This window comes from Vidua chalybeata, chromosome 16, assembly GCF_026979565.1.
Source record: "Vidua chalybeata isolate OUT-0048 chromosome 16, bVidCha1 merged haplotype, whole genome shotgun sequence".
Taxonomy (NCBI): Eukaryota; Metazoa; Chordata; class Aves; order Passeriformes; family Viduidae; genus Vidua; species Vidua chalybeata.
Window position 1 is genome coordinate 11,064,152 of NC_071545.1, and position 15,604 is coordinate 11,079,755.

At 41.7% G+C, this 15,604-nt stretch overlaps 2 protein-coding genes across 5 annotated transcripts in view; one reads left to right on the plus strand and one right to left on the minus strand.

Moving 5' to 3' along the window:
* The window catches only part of C16H7orf50 (chromosome 16 C7orf50 homolog), a 30,882-nt gene extending 17,706 nt beyond the window's left edge, over positions 1–13,176 (minus strand). Inside the window, exons 1-2 of the mRNA XM_053957100.1 lie at positions 13,084–13,176; positions 6,767–6,966 (exon numbers count right to left, since the gene is read on the minus strand). Of these exons, the coding sequence (XP_053813075.1) occupies positions 6,767–6,966; positions 13,084–13,176 (293 nt within the window). The remainder of the gene's footprint in view (positions 1–6,766; positions 6,967–13,083) is intronic.
* Positions 13,177–13,255: 79 nt separating this feature from the next.
* The window catches only part of GPR146 (G protein-coupled receptor 146), a 49,354-nt gene continuing 47,005 nt past the window's right edge, over positions 13,256–15,604 (plus strand). For all 4 annotated transcript variants that reach the window (XR_008433675.1, XR_008433674.1, XR_008433673.1 and 1 more), the window contains exon 1: positions 13,256–13,773. The gene's annotated coding sequence lies outside the window, so the exon portion shown is untranslated. The remainder of the gene's footprint in view (positions 13,774–15,604) is intronic.

Sequence of the window (15,604 nt, forward strand, 5' to 3'; positions counted from 1 at the left end):
TATTTATAAGTGGAAAAAGACCAGAGATATAGATAAGGAACAGTAATCTGCATGATCTTACTAAATTAAGAGTAAAATATTCATGGGCTTCTTGCAAAGCAGTGAAATTGTTGTATTTGAACCATAAAAAGCAGCTAACCCAGCAAGAGGTTAATAACAGTTTAAAAGCAATTTCTGCACAATCTGACATCCTGTGGATGTCATGTGGGGGTTAGAAAAACACTGGCATGTCTCCAACACATATCTACATATCACTTGCCATCAAGACACAGAAAAGTGAATCCAGAAGTCAATGACTGTATCACAGGGAATGAAAATCATCGACTCAGGCTGCCACCAGACATCTTGATTAATCAGGCAGAAGCTGAATAGTGTTGTTGCTGAGAGTGTAATGTGACAGTCACAGAATCCTAAATGCACAGTTTGAATAATCAGAGGATAATCAGAACACTGATACCTGGAAATGGGTATCATAAAGTCAACTCTGAAACAGGAGTGAATCTGACTTGCTGCAGAGAGGCTGAAGAAGGATGAGAAACTCTGAAAAATGTATTACAGCTATCCTTCTGTGTGGTGCTGGAAGGCAGCTCCAGTAAAACCACATTTGTTTCCAGGTGCCACAATTCCAGAAGGATCTCAGGCACAGGAGTTCAAAGAGGAGCAACAGAGCACATCAAGGACTGCAAGGAGCAGTAGGAGAGGAAGGATCAGGGATGTGCTGCTTCACTGGAGGGGCAGTGAGACTGACAAACCCACTCAGCCACAAGCTGGACGTAAACACCAGGATGGGAGAAATTATTTATGACCTGTGGGGCAACACCATGATTTAAAAAACCTTGCTTAATAACAGGTCCAACACAGCAAAACAATTTTTCTGCTTCATATTCCCTACCAGCAAGCTTTGCCTTCTGCAGAAGATAATGTGCTTGAGCACAATAACAGAATAGCTCTAAGCAGCACAAAACCTGTGGAGTGAATATGCCCCCTCCACCTACCCCCACCAGAATAACTGCTGGCATACCCACACTCTAAAAATAGGAAAGGTGTGGGCATTGCAACAGAGAGCTTTGTAGAGCTTGTGAGTAATGTCAGGGCTGCTAGGGAACTGCAAACAAACTGAGGTGGCTTCATCAGATGAAGTTACACAAGGGAGTGTAGGATAATGACAAGGTAACTCACTCTCAGCAAGCTGAGACTCCTTTGCCACTAACACAGACAGTGGCTACCTGTAAAATGAGGAAGATCTCATTTTCTTAACATCAAATGGAAAACTTGCAGCTTTACAGACATGCTGCTTTAGGTCAAGGAGAGGAATCCCAGTTAGAGGCAGGTCAGGCCCTGGTAAAAATTAGAAGTCAAGCAATATAGAAACTTGGAGAAGTGCTAAAACAAATTCACTGATCTCTAGAGTATTAGGAAAAGTGCAAGCCTTTGAAATCAGATAGCAGCAAATGCCTGCCCAAGTTCATATAAAACAGAACAACCTCAAATGCAAATTTATCCTGTATCTGACTCTGGATTCATGAGGCTTCTTACAGAACTAATGAATATGACAAAATGACTAAAAGCATGCAGGAATAGATTAATTACATCCATAGTTAATGCTTGCCCCAGAACCTTTAAAAAATAACCCTGGGATTATTAAAGCAAAACTATTCCCCTCCACTATTCCCCTAATCTTTGAGGAATTGCTGCTCTTTCAAGACACCTTAAAGCCCCAATTGTTGAAGGGAATTCAGGAACACTGCTGTGTTTAATTACAACAGTTTCTCTCAAGTTCACACACTATTTTTGTTACTAGCTAATTGAGATTCATTACTTGAGCAGTTCTCCAATATTTTATGAAATTCAAGATAACTGATGAGCTTAGATATATGCTGCACCTTCCCATCAGGAAGGAAACTTGATCTCAGTTTTGGACAGTGGGGGAAGGAGAAATGCCATTAAATGCTAAAGTTAGTTGCTATCCAACCCAAGGAGTCAGTCTCTGGAAGGAAATAAAAAAGATCTGTGTATGTTTAGATTTCTATTTTATCAGTTACTATATCTAAAAGCTCAAGCTGCTGATGGTGAAACATCAACATCAGTGCCAAGTTTGAAATTAATAACTATATATGCCAGCAGCAATGAAAATTACTTAAATTCAGAATCAAGTATCAAAAGCCATCACTGACCCTGGCTAAAAAAGTAAGCTGTGACAAGTAAAACGACTGTGAAACATCATGAATCAACAAAGGAAACTAAATGTGACACAAGCCCACTCCAGGTACTTTAAAATTAGAAACTGGTTTTCAACATTACTGAGCACGGCCGTGTTTGTGCAGAAGCTCCTCCAATGGAGTCACCTGCCCCAGGAGGGGTTGGATGAATGGGTTTGTGACTTCCTGAAGGGCCACCATCATCTGAGCTGTTTGGCCACAAATCTCAGATGTTGCTGCCCACTTTACAGCCCAGCACCAGCCTCTCCTGGTTCCTTCAAAAATCAGAAACTTCAGAGTGAACACCAACCTACCTTTTGATTCCCTTCTCCACATGGCCTCTACTCCAGAAGGAGTAAAAACTTGATATACTTTCTACATGTTATTTCTATTTCTACATCTATATAAGATATGACATACATTTAAAAAATATCAAACTATTAAAAAAAATAAAATGCTTCCAGCAACAGCCCCTGAATTTCTGAATTTGTTGAAAGGAAGAACAACATTTCAGCTTTAAAATCTCACAGGCTTGGCACTGTTTGTAATAAAGTTTGACTGAGGACCAGGATCTGTTTCCATTGTGCAAACCCTGCAGATAAACAACTGCCCTGGGTTGTCCAGGGCTGTCAGCAGTGCTGCCACCACACTCAGCAAAAACCACCTTGGGATCTGCAGAGTCAGACAATTTCCTCACGCCATGGGAAACTCTGCCTGTCTCTCACTTTTCCCTTTCTGTAACATGCCCTTGGTTTGAATTATTCTAGAAGCATCTTTTTACTAAAGAAATCTCTGACAATCTTTGAATCCTTCCTGAATTTAAATTAGGCAATGAGAAAAATAAGACCTATATAAAGAAAAGTGGCATATACTAACAATATGGCATAAATAATTGCAAAAATAATTGTACTTCAGCACCTTATTTTTCAAATTTTAGTACATGATAAATAGTACTGCAAGGCTTAGGTAATTCACAGCACATATCCAGATGATAGTATCTATTATTTCTACTTCGGATGATATGAATCTTGTAGTTTCACATTTCTTTAGTGAGGTCTTTGCAGATCTCTGTCTATTCCTCTGATGGGTGATGGAGAAATCCATATGTGCAGATCCATATGGCAATGAACTTTCCAAGCCAAACACAAGAACAGCAGCTTCTAGGAGAGGGTGGCTTGCCAAGACAAACAAGTTCTGCCAACATTTTAACACCACAGAAGGTCAGTTAGGTTATAATTAAACCTAATTACCATTCTCCAGAATTGCAACATCTTTTCACTTGAAGTCACCTAATGCTCAGGAAAGGATGTATTTTTATTCCAGATTTTCCAAGAATCACATTAATCAGACAATCTAGTATTCCCTTTAAATCTGAATCATCACTTACCATCATAAAGAGACAAGGCACGTCATCATTAAAAGGAAGTTATTTGAGTACTTCATTTAGCCACTAATACTTCATCACTCCTACTTTTCCCTATTCCTCTGAAGTAACAGTACAGGGTTTTTTTTCTCTTCTGTTCAGTACCACTCTGGGGTTTTTCCATTATTTCACTTTTTTTTTTTTTTCCCCCTTTTCAGAGTTTTATAATCTTTCTGCTTCAGTCCCTACTTTTAATCCTCTCTCTATCTTCAGATCTTCCTGTCTGCTCCCTGGGCAAGCTGGGGATCTGACAGCAGTAACATTTCTCTGCCAACTGCTGCCTTGGAAGAGAACTGTGCTGGGAATCACCTGAATTCATCTCACCAAGGAAAAGATGAGAGAAAAATTGGTAAAGCAAAGATTTTTTTTCTTTCCCTCTTTCCTTTTCCCACAGGCCAAGAGAAAGTGAGAGAAGGGGAAAAAAACAGGAGTCATTTGGCTGCTTTTCCTCCATCAGGAGCATAAACCTGGTCATGCTCAGCCTGGTTTTGTTCAAACGAGCAAGGAGCTGATCTGGGCTATCAAAGTCACCCAGCTCACAGGGGAAACCCTTCAGCTCCTCAGGTGCAGCAGCTGGGGCTGCAGTTTGAGCTGGCATCAGCTGCTGTTGCATGTGGCCATGCCATCTGCATGGTGAAAAAAGCCTCTCCCAGCTAGGACAGCCTTCCAATAAAATGATAATTTGATCCCTCTGGAGACTGGAAAGCATCAAGGACCATTTGTTTTTAGAATCAAATAACAAAGCTGGAAAACTGGAAGACCTGCTCAGCTTGTGGCACACTGTGCCAGCAGTGGGGACCCCAGCAGAGGGGGCACAGGTTGGCAGTGCTGCCAAGGGGACCCTGGGCCTCGGTTCAGCCCTTGGAATCCTGCTGCACTGCTGCAGGGCTGCTCTGCTGCAGGGCTGCACTGCTGCAGGGCTGCACTGCTGCAGGGCTGCACTGCTGCAGGGCTGCACTGCTGCAGGGCTGCTCTGCTGCAGGGCTGCACTGCTGCAGGGCTGCACTGCTGCAGGGCTGCACTGCTGCAGGGCTGCTCTGCTGCAGGGCTGCTCTGCAAGCACCAGGAAGAGCAGGATGCAGTGAGCAGCCCTGCCCTGCACACTGTGTGCCTGATTCCTGCCATCAATGCTCTCTTCTTTAACTCCCCTCGACTGGCAGCACGAGGCACAGCTTTGTACAGCTGTGCTCTCCTGCTGCAAACAGCCCCTCAATAAATAAAAATGACAGTTCCAGTTATCACATCGAGTTCCACCTGTCCTACAGGAGATTCACATGCCATCAGGCAGTTCAGATGTCACTTCATTTACCCACACTTCTGTCATGTAAGGCTTTTATTGTGGGTGGGGCAAAACACAAATCCACAGCACTCTTTTGTTTCCTTCCAATTATATTAATCTCTTGTATCTATAAGATTTCCTTATCCTCCCACAGATTATTCACGCCTGTAGCCCTGCAAAAGCATGTAGACTGAAATACTTCACCCACTCAATATGCTGGAAAGCTTGCAATGGGTTTTCTGAATTTTTGTCTCCCTTCCCCAGCTAGTATATTACTCCTTGGATTCATTTAAATCCAGTTATTTCTTTTGCAGTCTTACTGGGTTGAAAAAAGGTCTGAGGTTTAAGAGGATGAAGCTGTTTTTCTATAAGTAATAATGGTTCAAGATGGTCCAGGAACATTTGGGGCTAGAATGGTGACTATGGCTATGTTTGCTTGGCAGATCAGCATCTTATGACTACCTCTGTTAAGTCCACAAAATTCAAATTGTCTGTTGCTGAAATAATCCCTCACAATATGTTATTGCTGCACATATAACCCATAGACTCTGTATGACAAGACCAAATGACAGAGCTGGTTTTCTATTTCAGGGTAATTTGGTACAGGTTAAGTGAAACTCTAGAATCAAATTTGTTCAAATATTAGTTCAAATACAATTTCATATTCTCCCATATAACAAGGCAAAAATCCATACAGATAAGAGTGGAATAACAAGCAAAACCCTACAGCTTGTTCCTTTACTTTCCAAACCTGAAATGTATTATCTGGAGATCCACCATTTATCAGAGCACACATCCCAGAGAGCAGGCTGAGCGGATGGTTCAAAGCTAACTGTCAATCTATTTGCAGTTCAAAACAGTGGTGAACTGCTCCAGCTGTTTTCCAGATCAAAAATATTATTGTCATTTTGCTATCGCTGCATGCTGAGGGTTATGTAACAAAAATGCACATGTCCCTCTGCCTGGAATGCAATTAATTTCCTCCCTTCCCACTGTGAGTGGTAAGTAACAATTCAGACAGTCTGGATGCTTCAGTTTTGAGCACAGGCAGGGATGCAACCCTGGATTAATTCCACGTGGTAACCCACTATTTGTAACATGCCAGTCTTCTGGAGGTCTTACAGCCAGGGTATATTTTGCAGTTTGGAACAAAATAAACATTATCTTCCTGTTTGCACATGACCTCTTTACTGTCTGTGGGGTACCCTGAGCGCTTTGCTGCAGTTCTTTAGTTTAACTTTGCTTTATGCTGGAATTTTAAGTCTTCTAATAAGTGTGCTAACTGGATGAAGGGAGTGCTAATAATCTGAAATCAGCCACTACACTTGCTGTACACTTCGGTATGCAAAAATCAGTCACTGTACACTATTAACTTTAAAACAGTGGCAAAATCCCATCTTACAGCCAAACATTCTGCAGGTGGTTAAATTCAGACTCTGCAGTGCTTAACCACTCCATGGAATTTGCTTATATAAAGGAACAACTGGAAGTCCTTCGCCTAGAACAGCACACTCAAGAAACAAACCTCATTTTCTCAATGCAGTCTTTTTTGCAATGTGCCTTTCATCTCTGTAAGTGCAGCTAAGCCTGTGATATTTATATAACAACCAAAAGATCTTCAGGACAGGAGCTGGCCTTTCTATAAAATGTTTGTACCATACTTAACTTCTCTCTGCTGTTGCTGTAACAGAAACACAATGGGGTGATCAACTGTCCTCCAGGGTGTCAACTGAGATGAAACATTAACTTAGTACTTAACTGCAGCCATTTCCTTTAATGTGTTATTGCTTGGTACAGCTTGCTCTGGGTTACTGCTTTACAGCTTACTTCTGCAGGCAGCACCTGCAGTGGTTTTACTGTTCTTACCTGGTTAAATAGGCCAGAGCCCGCTCAGATCCCGATGGCTTTTTGGGCTCCACCTTTTTAATGGGGATTCCAGCTTCCCTCATCAGCTGTCTCTCCTTCTTCTTGCGCTCTTTTTTTAATTTTCTTTCCAGTTTCCTCTTTTCCTCTGGAGTAAGTTCTTCCTCTTCCTCTGCAATAAACTCTTCCTCTTCTTTTGTAGCCTGAAATAATTAACATTTAAATTAAGTGTTTATCATTCTATAGGAAAGTGAACAAAATATGCATAAATGTAATTAAAGGGCAAAGGTAATATTTAAAACCAGAAGATTCAGGTTTCGTATTTTTACTGCTCACTGTACTTCCATCACCTCTGTGCCCAACTCCCAGAACTGCAAATGCTGCACTCAGGGAGAGCTGTCAAACTGCCCTTTATAGATGTTGATACTGATAGATGTTGATACTGCTCTGAGAACTACGGGAACCTGAGCACCTTCCACTTATGTATTAAAAATCATTTCTAACACTTCCTGCGCTGTTTGCTCTGCCACACTCAAACCTGAGGAGGGCATGTGAACAGCAGAGGCTGTTTCACAGCGGATGGAGGGGTTTTTTTGGATGATTTTTCAGCACACACACATTTCAGTGGGAGCAGCAGGGTTTCCTGAAGGTCCCCAGTCTGTGTTTGTTGTGTAACCACACACTTCCCTGGACTGAGAAAACCTCTGTCTGCCATGCAGAGGCTTCATCTCGATTTTGCCAAGGGCAAAGATGTGGCAACTTCCTCCTTCATCCAAGACCTCTTGGAGATCACTTAGCAATCTTGAGGAAACATTTGCACAGTCTTCAATATACACAGATATGTATCTCACAAACGTTGACATTCCTCTAGGTTTGCAGACAGAACAGTTAATTATTTACATCTAAAACCATATTACCATAAATACATGCATTAGTAGATCCCAAATGAAAATAAGTTTTTCACATACAGATGAAGAGCTTTAAATAGTTTATCTGACTATAAACACTGTGTTTATCCTGAAAAATCCAGTGTGAGATTATGTTGTGTATAAATAAAATGCTGCTCCATAGCAAGATGGGATTCATTCCAGGCATTCCCAGATGACTCAGGGAGGTACTCGCCAGGTATGCTAGAGCCTGGGACACTCATGGAGGCCAACTGGGTGAGAAAGAAATGCTCTTCCTCCTCTCCCTGCTCCCCCCTCACCTGTTCAAGCAATCTGTAACTAGAATCTGAATGCACAAGATAACTGCTTTATGGCAAGATTGGTTAAAACCACTTTATAAGTTCACAAATCCTTGGTGTTACATTAATTTGTGTCAGTCAAGGGCTTTCAAACACAAATCCAGACACAGAGCTAAATAAGGTTATTCTTGCTGACATTCAACCAAAGAATGTTAAACAAGGCAATACCTGAACACAATCTTATTTGCCAAAGACACCTGTTGGGGTTTAAACATTTGTTCAGTGTCAATTCACCTATCATCTAAGCTGACTCTGACTCATCTCTTCAACTTGGTATTTTCACAGACCAAAGAAAGGTTAAGAAAGCAGAAATCAGAACTAATGGAAGTAGGACACTAAAGTGGAGTTGCTTTTTCTTGTTTAAAATGCTTTTTAAGTACTTTTATGGAAAAGCCAGCATTCATTGCAAACACATGCAAAAAAGCAACATATGTTGCATTAGTATAGAAGACATTTTATAGTTCATGCTGAGAACAAAATAATATTTAGGGTGAAGGTAGAATTGAATTGTTACACAGGAAACAACGTTTTCATTTGAAAAGCCACCCTGGTACTCACTAAAATAACAATCCAGCCACACAAAGCCCTAGAAAACACTGAGGGTGGTCATTTATAAAGTGTTTGTAAAAGATTACTACAGCAGCTGTCCAACAGACGACACACTACAGTTAATCTTCTTTTAAAAATAATGTAATGAATTTGTTTACTTTTCTGTGAGCCATGAAGCTTTCAAATAAAGTGACTGTGGCACATCATTAGAGCCAGTCTGATAAAGAAGCCTCTGCTTCTTCATACTTACAGTAAATGCATATCTTGGTTACTTCCCTTTCCCCCCCCCCCACATTCCTCACATTATCAAAAAGCTTTTTATCCTTCTCCCTGACCGCTCCATTAAAAACAAAACAAGTTGCTCCCTCTCTGTAGGTCCCAACGTAAATACCAAGCCCTAACAACGTTTGTTTCCAGCATGGATGGGCCAGGGCTGTCTGACACAAGAGCATTGTTCTCCTGCAGGGCTGTCCTGGCAGGAAAGAGTCAGGATTTACAGCTGGAGGTACCTTCTGCTGGCCCACAGCATCATCCAGGGAAAACTGGAGACATCAGCTTCTGCCTGGGACTCCCAGCACAGGTACAGACAGAGGCCTCACAACAGCTCAAACAACTTCTCTAGTTCCAAATATACTTTTATCCATCCATGTCCACTTGCTTAATTTAGTAGGATGTGCCACAGTCTGTCCTACACTGGCTTTTGATTTGAAAACCTCAGGTTTTATCTGCTTCAGAAAATACCTACATTTGGTGGTATAGTCCCTACTGAAGCTGAGGGTGATTTTATCAGTGAGGGTAATTTTATCACAATTGATATTAAAAAAATCCCTTTCCCCAAACTTGGGGACTTGAAAGAAAACAAAACCAAGCCTTCCATTGGAATTTAAATCCTAGCTGTATTTATTATTTATTAATGTATTGATGCACCTCTCCTTTCCTTAAATCAACAGCCTGAGTTTTTGTTTTCCCCAAACCATTAGTGTGACTGTTTGTCTGGAAGATGTTTGTGACCCATTTGGATTAAGAGTTTTAGTGTTATGTCATTATTTAAACTAAAAAAAACCCCAACCAACAGGACTTCATTGTTTTGAGGTCATAAATATTCCAGGTTGTCTCCTTCTATATTTATAAAGTGACATCACAATTTGTAGCGGTACAATTTAGCTTTAACTACAACATTGTAAAGTCCCTATTTGAGCATGTGAGACACTTGTTTATTGACATGATAAATTTAAACCACATGCACACAGGAAAACAGCACTTGCTTATTTGCAAAGCCTGCTGAGAGCTACCACACCACCTTGGGCTGTGGGCTCATTAGATCTCAACCTAAACAAGGTCAGGCCAGGTCAGCACACTTGAATGAATGACATTCAGAGGAGAGCCAGTGTTTTCTCATGATTAAGGAGGTGGGAGTCTTCCACTTGTAAACTTTCCAGAAGGCCTGAAAAGGTGCTAAAAGGGATATTGCCACTGGATGCCATTTTTTGAGTGAAAGGCAGACCCCCAAATCTTTCACACTTATGCTCATAAAAGCCCATGTCAACTTTGCACAGGCACGGAGATATGAGCAAGCAAATTCCCAAAGTTTGTATCATACCATGTCCATCTGCAGCAAAGTCTGTGGGTTTCAATACACACTGCCTTTCATCAATGCCAGTCTCCAACTTTCTGAACTGTGTGTAAATATAGCAATATGCTCTAAATAGTCCAAGACATCTGACTCAAAATAGCTGGAGGCTTCAGCTGTAGCACTTTTAGATACCAGTTAAAGCTTTCCACCATTCTTTGTAATCTGGAAATACTGCACAAATTTGAAACATTTGATAAATGATCCTTAGAAGTGAGCCTACAATCATAAATGGGGAGCCAGCTCACACAGACAGGAAGTGTTTAATACTAAAAAGCAGCCCTGCTAAGCAATACAGAACAGAGAAATAGAACTAGAACTGCAAGAGAAACCAGCAAAAAGACGTACAGGTTCTCTTGAAGATACATGATTTTTTTTTTTTTTTTTTTTTTTTTTTTTTTTTTTTTTTTTTTTTTTTTTTTTTCTGCAATGAGAGCAGCAGAACCAAACAGGTGTCATTTTTGAGGGCAGTTTTTGTATCTGCATAAAAGCTTGTACTGCCTGGGGATTATGAACTCCAGTAGCTGAGCAAGCAGCACCAAGAAGGGAATAACAGCACTAATAACTGCAAAGTAATTGTGTTGTGCTTCCATAGAGCACTAAGAGCATTTTAAAATTTGCTTCCAGTCCTTGATGGCCTCACACTTAAGTAGAACTGAAGCCATCTCCTAAAGACTTCTGTTCCTCCTCCTCACTCCTCCAAAATTCCCACATGTGCATTCCTGTTTGTCCATTGCCAGCACAGAATAATGTTGACAGAGTCAGAAACTCTGAGGAATTGCCACAGTGAACAGAATACTCATCTATGAAATTTTGCCTTTGGGATTCGTCTCTGTAGGTCTGAACTTCCTGCCTGATCAGGGTTTTGGCTTTGCTGCCAAACCTATAGAAGGAACCACAAACCAAGCCACAACACCAAATTCACTGTTTATTAGAACTAGTGAATCCAGCTCCTCCCAAACCAATATCCTTTTATCCTTTTCTCCCAGCACAGCACCAGAAATCTGTACTACAGCAAAGCAAGCAGCAGCAGAAATTCAAAGGAATAAAGAACAGTGACAAATGTATAAAAAGGGCATCAAATTTTTGAACTCCAGAGAGTTCAAAATGGAGGGAAAACGGATTATATGGCTTATTTCATAGTAGGAGCATTGTATCACCTTGTTTGTTCATGAAGCTCATGTTATTTCATAACTTTTAACATAGAGAAGTGTCAAAAGGGCTTTGTTCACTGACCAAGAGCTACTGACACATCACGTCATGGCTTCTGCTTAGGAGCAGCCTTTTGCCCCCCAAATGCCCTGTGGATGATATCAGCATGCAAAATGTCCTGTTTCTGCCTCACACAATACACATGAAGCCAGATAAATAACTGGCCATCTGCCAGCCTAAAAACAAAACGCGGAATCCATAAACACAGATCAAAACCCACAGAGAAGAAAGGCTGCCAGACCCTTAGACAAAAGGTTCATAAAAGAAAGATTGACAAATTATTTACTATCCAAGGCTGGCCAAAGAGTTGTGCTACAACTACAGCTAGAGAATTTGCATAAAACAGTTCAAGGCCATACTGAATTTAAATAATTATTTTCTATCATTTAGCATCCCATGAAAAGAAGTATGACCAGAGAGGGTGTATGAAATTTCATTATCATGCAGCAAGCAAATTTTAAATGAAAAGCAACATGTAGAAGTACTCTTTGTACAATGTCTGTAGCACTTACAGAGGAAGACCTTTTACATGTTATACACTGCTCAAAGAAAAATACAAAATTTTTCATAAAAGCTAGGTGTTTGTAGAATCTCAACTCCTCACAACAAAAACACTGGCAATAATTTATATTAAGTTGATTAGGAAAGCTTTCTGTAGATCAACCCAGGCAGAGAAGCCTCAAAAAAGTTCTGCAGGAAACCAGATTTAAGTAAGAATAGCCTTTTTATCTTTCTGTACCAGGAAAGGATTCTTTTTGTGGTAAATGTTGGGATTTTGTTTGTTTGTTTTTTTTTTTTAAAGCCTCCTTGTGTATACAGCTATAGTATCTCAGGAATACAAGTGATCAGGTAGCACCCTAAACTTGCAGCTGTAATTTAGAATAGATGCACCTTGATGAGCTTGAAACCTGGTTTAATTTACAACTGTGTGATCTTTGCATGTCTCAGATTTACAGCCAATTGTGAAGAACACATGAAGTGTTATCATTAGCAACTGCTGAATAAGAAGAAATTGAACAATTTACTAAATTACATGAAAGCATTTACAGGCACACAGAATACACAACTTAAGGAATGCAGCTTGTTGAATTCCACTTTATAGACTGTTACTCCTATAAAGTACATACTCCTGCACTGTGGCAGATTAAGTTCTAAGGCATAAATTAGGATCGTATTGTATTTCTCATTTTTCTCCACCAGTATCACAGCCCTGAGTACAACAGAAATACTTGAGACACCACCACAACTGCAGACTCGGGGAATGCAGTTTTGCTTCATTTGCAACTACAGCGCGGCCAGGAATTTTCACATATTTGCTGAAGGATTTTGCTTACTCCCCTACTCTTAATTAAACCGTGTTAAGCAATCAGGAGAACACGGAACTGAAGAAAAAAAAAAAAAAAAAGGAACCCCCCCTCGGAAATAATTTCTATCCACATCCCTGTGGCTTACACACAGCCCTTTTAACCCCTCCCCAGAAACGCAGAGGAATTTTAATAGAAGGAGCACGAGACTGTCGCAGCACTCGGCGCTTTCTTTGCCACCAAAGTCGCCCCCTTTAGTGGTGCTGACAATTTCTTCTGAGGCTTAAAAAGGCTTTGGGCTGTGAGAGGAGGTAGAAGCAGAGCAGAGGCTGTTTTGAAATCCTTGCTGGAGAATTAGAAAAAAAATAAATAAACCAACCCCAAACCACGAGCTCGATCTCCTCCAATGAAAGAGGTACCACAGGGTGTAGGCAGGTTGCCAGGCGAGCTCGGCAGCGTGACCGCACTGCATTGAGTTTCTTTAATGAAAGCCAGGAAAGAACACATTACACAGTGTTTCTTCTGAGAGCCAGCGAGCCTCCAGTGATTGAAATCAATAAAAACAGTCGGCAAGGGGCCCAGTGGGGGAAGAGAGAAATCTCCACTACAGCATTCAGTTTGCTTTCCACTTTCTCCCTCCCCCTCTAAAGTTAAACTCCGAAGATCACCATGACAAGCTACTTCTCTTCCAGCGCTGGGAAGACGCTGGTGGGGATTTAAAGGAAGCGAGCGCTTTCCTTCGCCTCCCTGCCTTCGCTCTCCCCCCAGCGCGAAGGAAATGAAAGGCTTGTTTGGAATTTGAATCTCGCCTGGAAAAACTTCATTGGACAAGTGCATCGTTCTGCATTTCAGGAAAGGGATGGATTTTACGGTCAGAGAATGCTAAAAGGTGAGAGGGGGAAGAAAAGCAGGAATCTGATCCAGCCGGAGCCCACGAGCGGGATGGGATGTCCGAGCCGGCGGAGGGGACCCCTGGAGCTGCGGGAAGGACTGCGAGCAAGTGCCTGAGGTCATCCACATCCTGAGGCACCTGGAACGCTGGGAACACGTGACGGACACGCCAACCCAGGTAAGCAGAACCTGCTTTTGACAATCCTCTGTCCCACGTCCGAAAGCCGAGAGACCCTTCTGCTGCAGCCTGCACAGTCTGCCCCACGTCCGCCCTCGTTAACCTCGGGCGACTTAACGCTAAGCTTGTCCCGTCTGAGAACCGTGTCAGGCCACTAATCCTCACTGAACTATAAACCGTGCACAAAAGCCCTTTGTTTACCCGTTTTGTGTTGAATTTGCGAGCTGACAAGGTAGGACAGGGCCATTGCGTAAGTGCAGCCCCCCCAGGAGCTCCCGCTCGGGGCAGCGGAACACGGCTGACACCGCACGCTGGAGCTGCCTGCGATCTGAGAGAGAGCCAGTAATGGATTTCTAATATGGTCCATATTTATCTATTTTATTTATGTATTTTAATCACCATAGCAGCCACATACAGAACATACTTGCACTGAGTTCCATGTGCTGCTCTGCACCACAACTCACAGCAGCGTGCATGCACGGGGGCTAGGCTGATTGTTTTGTCAAAAAGAACTTGGCAATTAGTTGTTAACACAGCCAAGGGGGATTTCTGGCACGTTGTTTAGGAACGACCAACACAGGTTTATGCAGCACGCGTGTATTTGCCGTTACCCTGATGCAAGCAGGCTTTATCCCCAATAAAAACGGGGAAGGCACAGATAACAGCTGTAGATTACAACAGTCTTCTCAAGTTTTTGGCCAACTTCAGATGATTTACGTAGACAGTGAGATACAGAGAGTGAAATCAAAGCCTGCCTTCTGCAAGGCAAGCAAAAATAATGATAGCTCCATATCTTCTCCAGCAGAGGCAGGAATTCACTGGGACGGATAATAAATAGGTGCCTGTGGAGCAAGAGCAACAATGCTTGTCCTCCTCACGCTGGTCATCCTGAGATGTTGACAGCAACACACATTCTCACTGCTGGAGAGGGACTGGATGCCTCCACTTCCACTTAAATGTTTCAGAGTCTCTTTATCCCCAGCCTGTAAGGTGCAAAGTCTGAAGGTAGAGAGAAGAGACTTCCCAGCATCTCCAGCTCAGTACCAGCAGACAGAAAGCAGGAATTTAGTACAGCAAGTGCAGATGTGCATCTGCAGGTGCAGTGTTGCTCTTTCCTTGGAAAACACACACTTTTAAAGGGTCATTTTGTTATTTGCATGTCACACAGAAATGGATGACTCACCCACTTAAAGAATGACCTGGAGAACACCCCCATGACCAAAAGTAAACGGCATAAGTTGAAGCATGAACTGTTCTAATAAAGCTACGAAAATAGATGAGGCAGTATTTAAATAGTCAGAAGTTTCTAGACTAATTTATTAATCCAGTTTTGAACTTTTCACACAAAATTATCACAAAATTACAGCTGAAGGTGTAATTAAAGAAGAATCACAACAAAAAACCAAAGTTATGATTCATAATAGAATAGGATCCTACATGAAGTTCTGGGCATACCCACAGACCCACAATTCATTTTGCAGAGTCAGTTCTCTGTTTTGCCTCCCCTGCACAGATCCTTTGCAGAAATGACAGCACCTTCATAGCTCAGGAATCACAGCAATCATTCCCACACCAATCAACAAGTCTGCTTTGCACTGCTCTTGGAGCTAAATTTATCCTTATGCAGAGGAACTCATTAAAGTCTTTATTTAACATTTCAGACAAGGAAAGCTTAGGTGGGACTTACACAACACATACCGCTTGTACTGACATTCTCAAGCTCAAGTGATATTCCTCCCCATTACTCCCTCAGCAAAAATAGAAATATTAACTTTAAAGTGTGGGATATTTTTGCTCATAGTGATGCATTTTTCAGAAACCAAGTGGCACG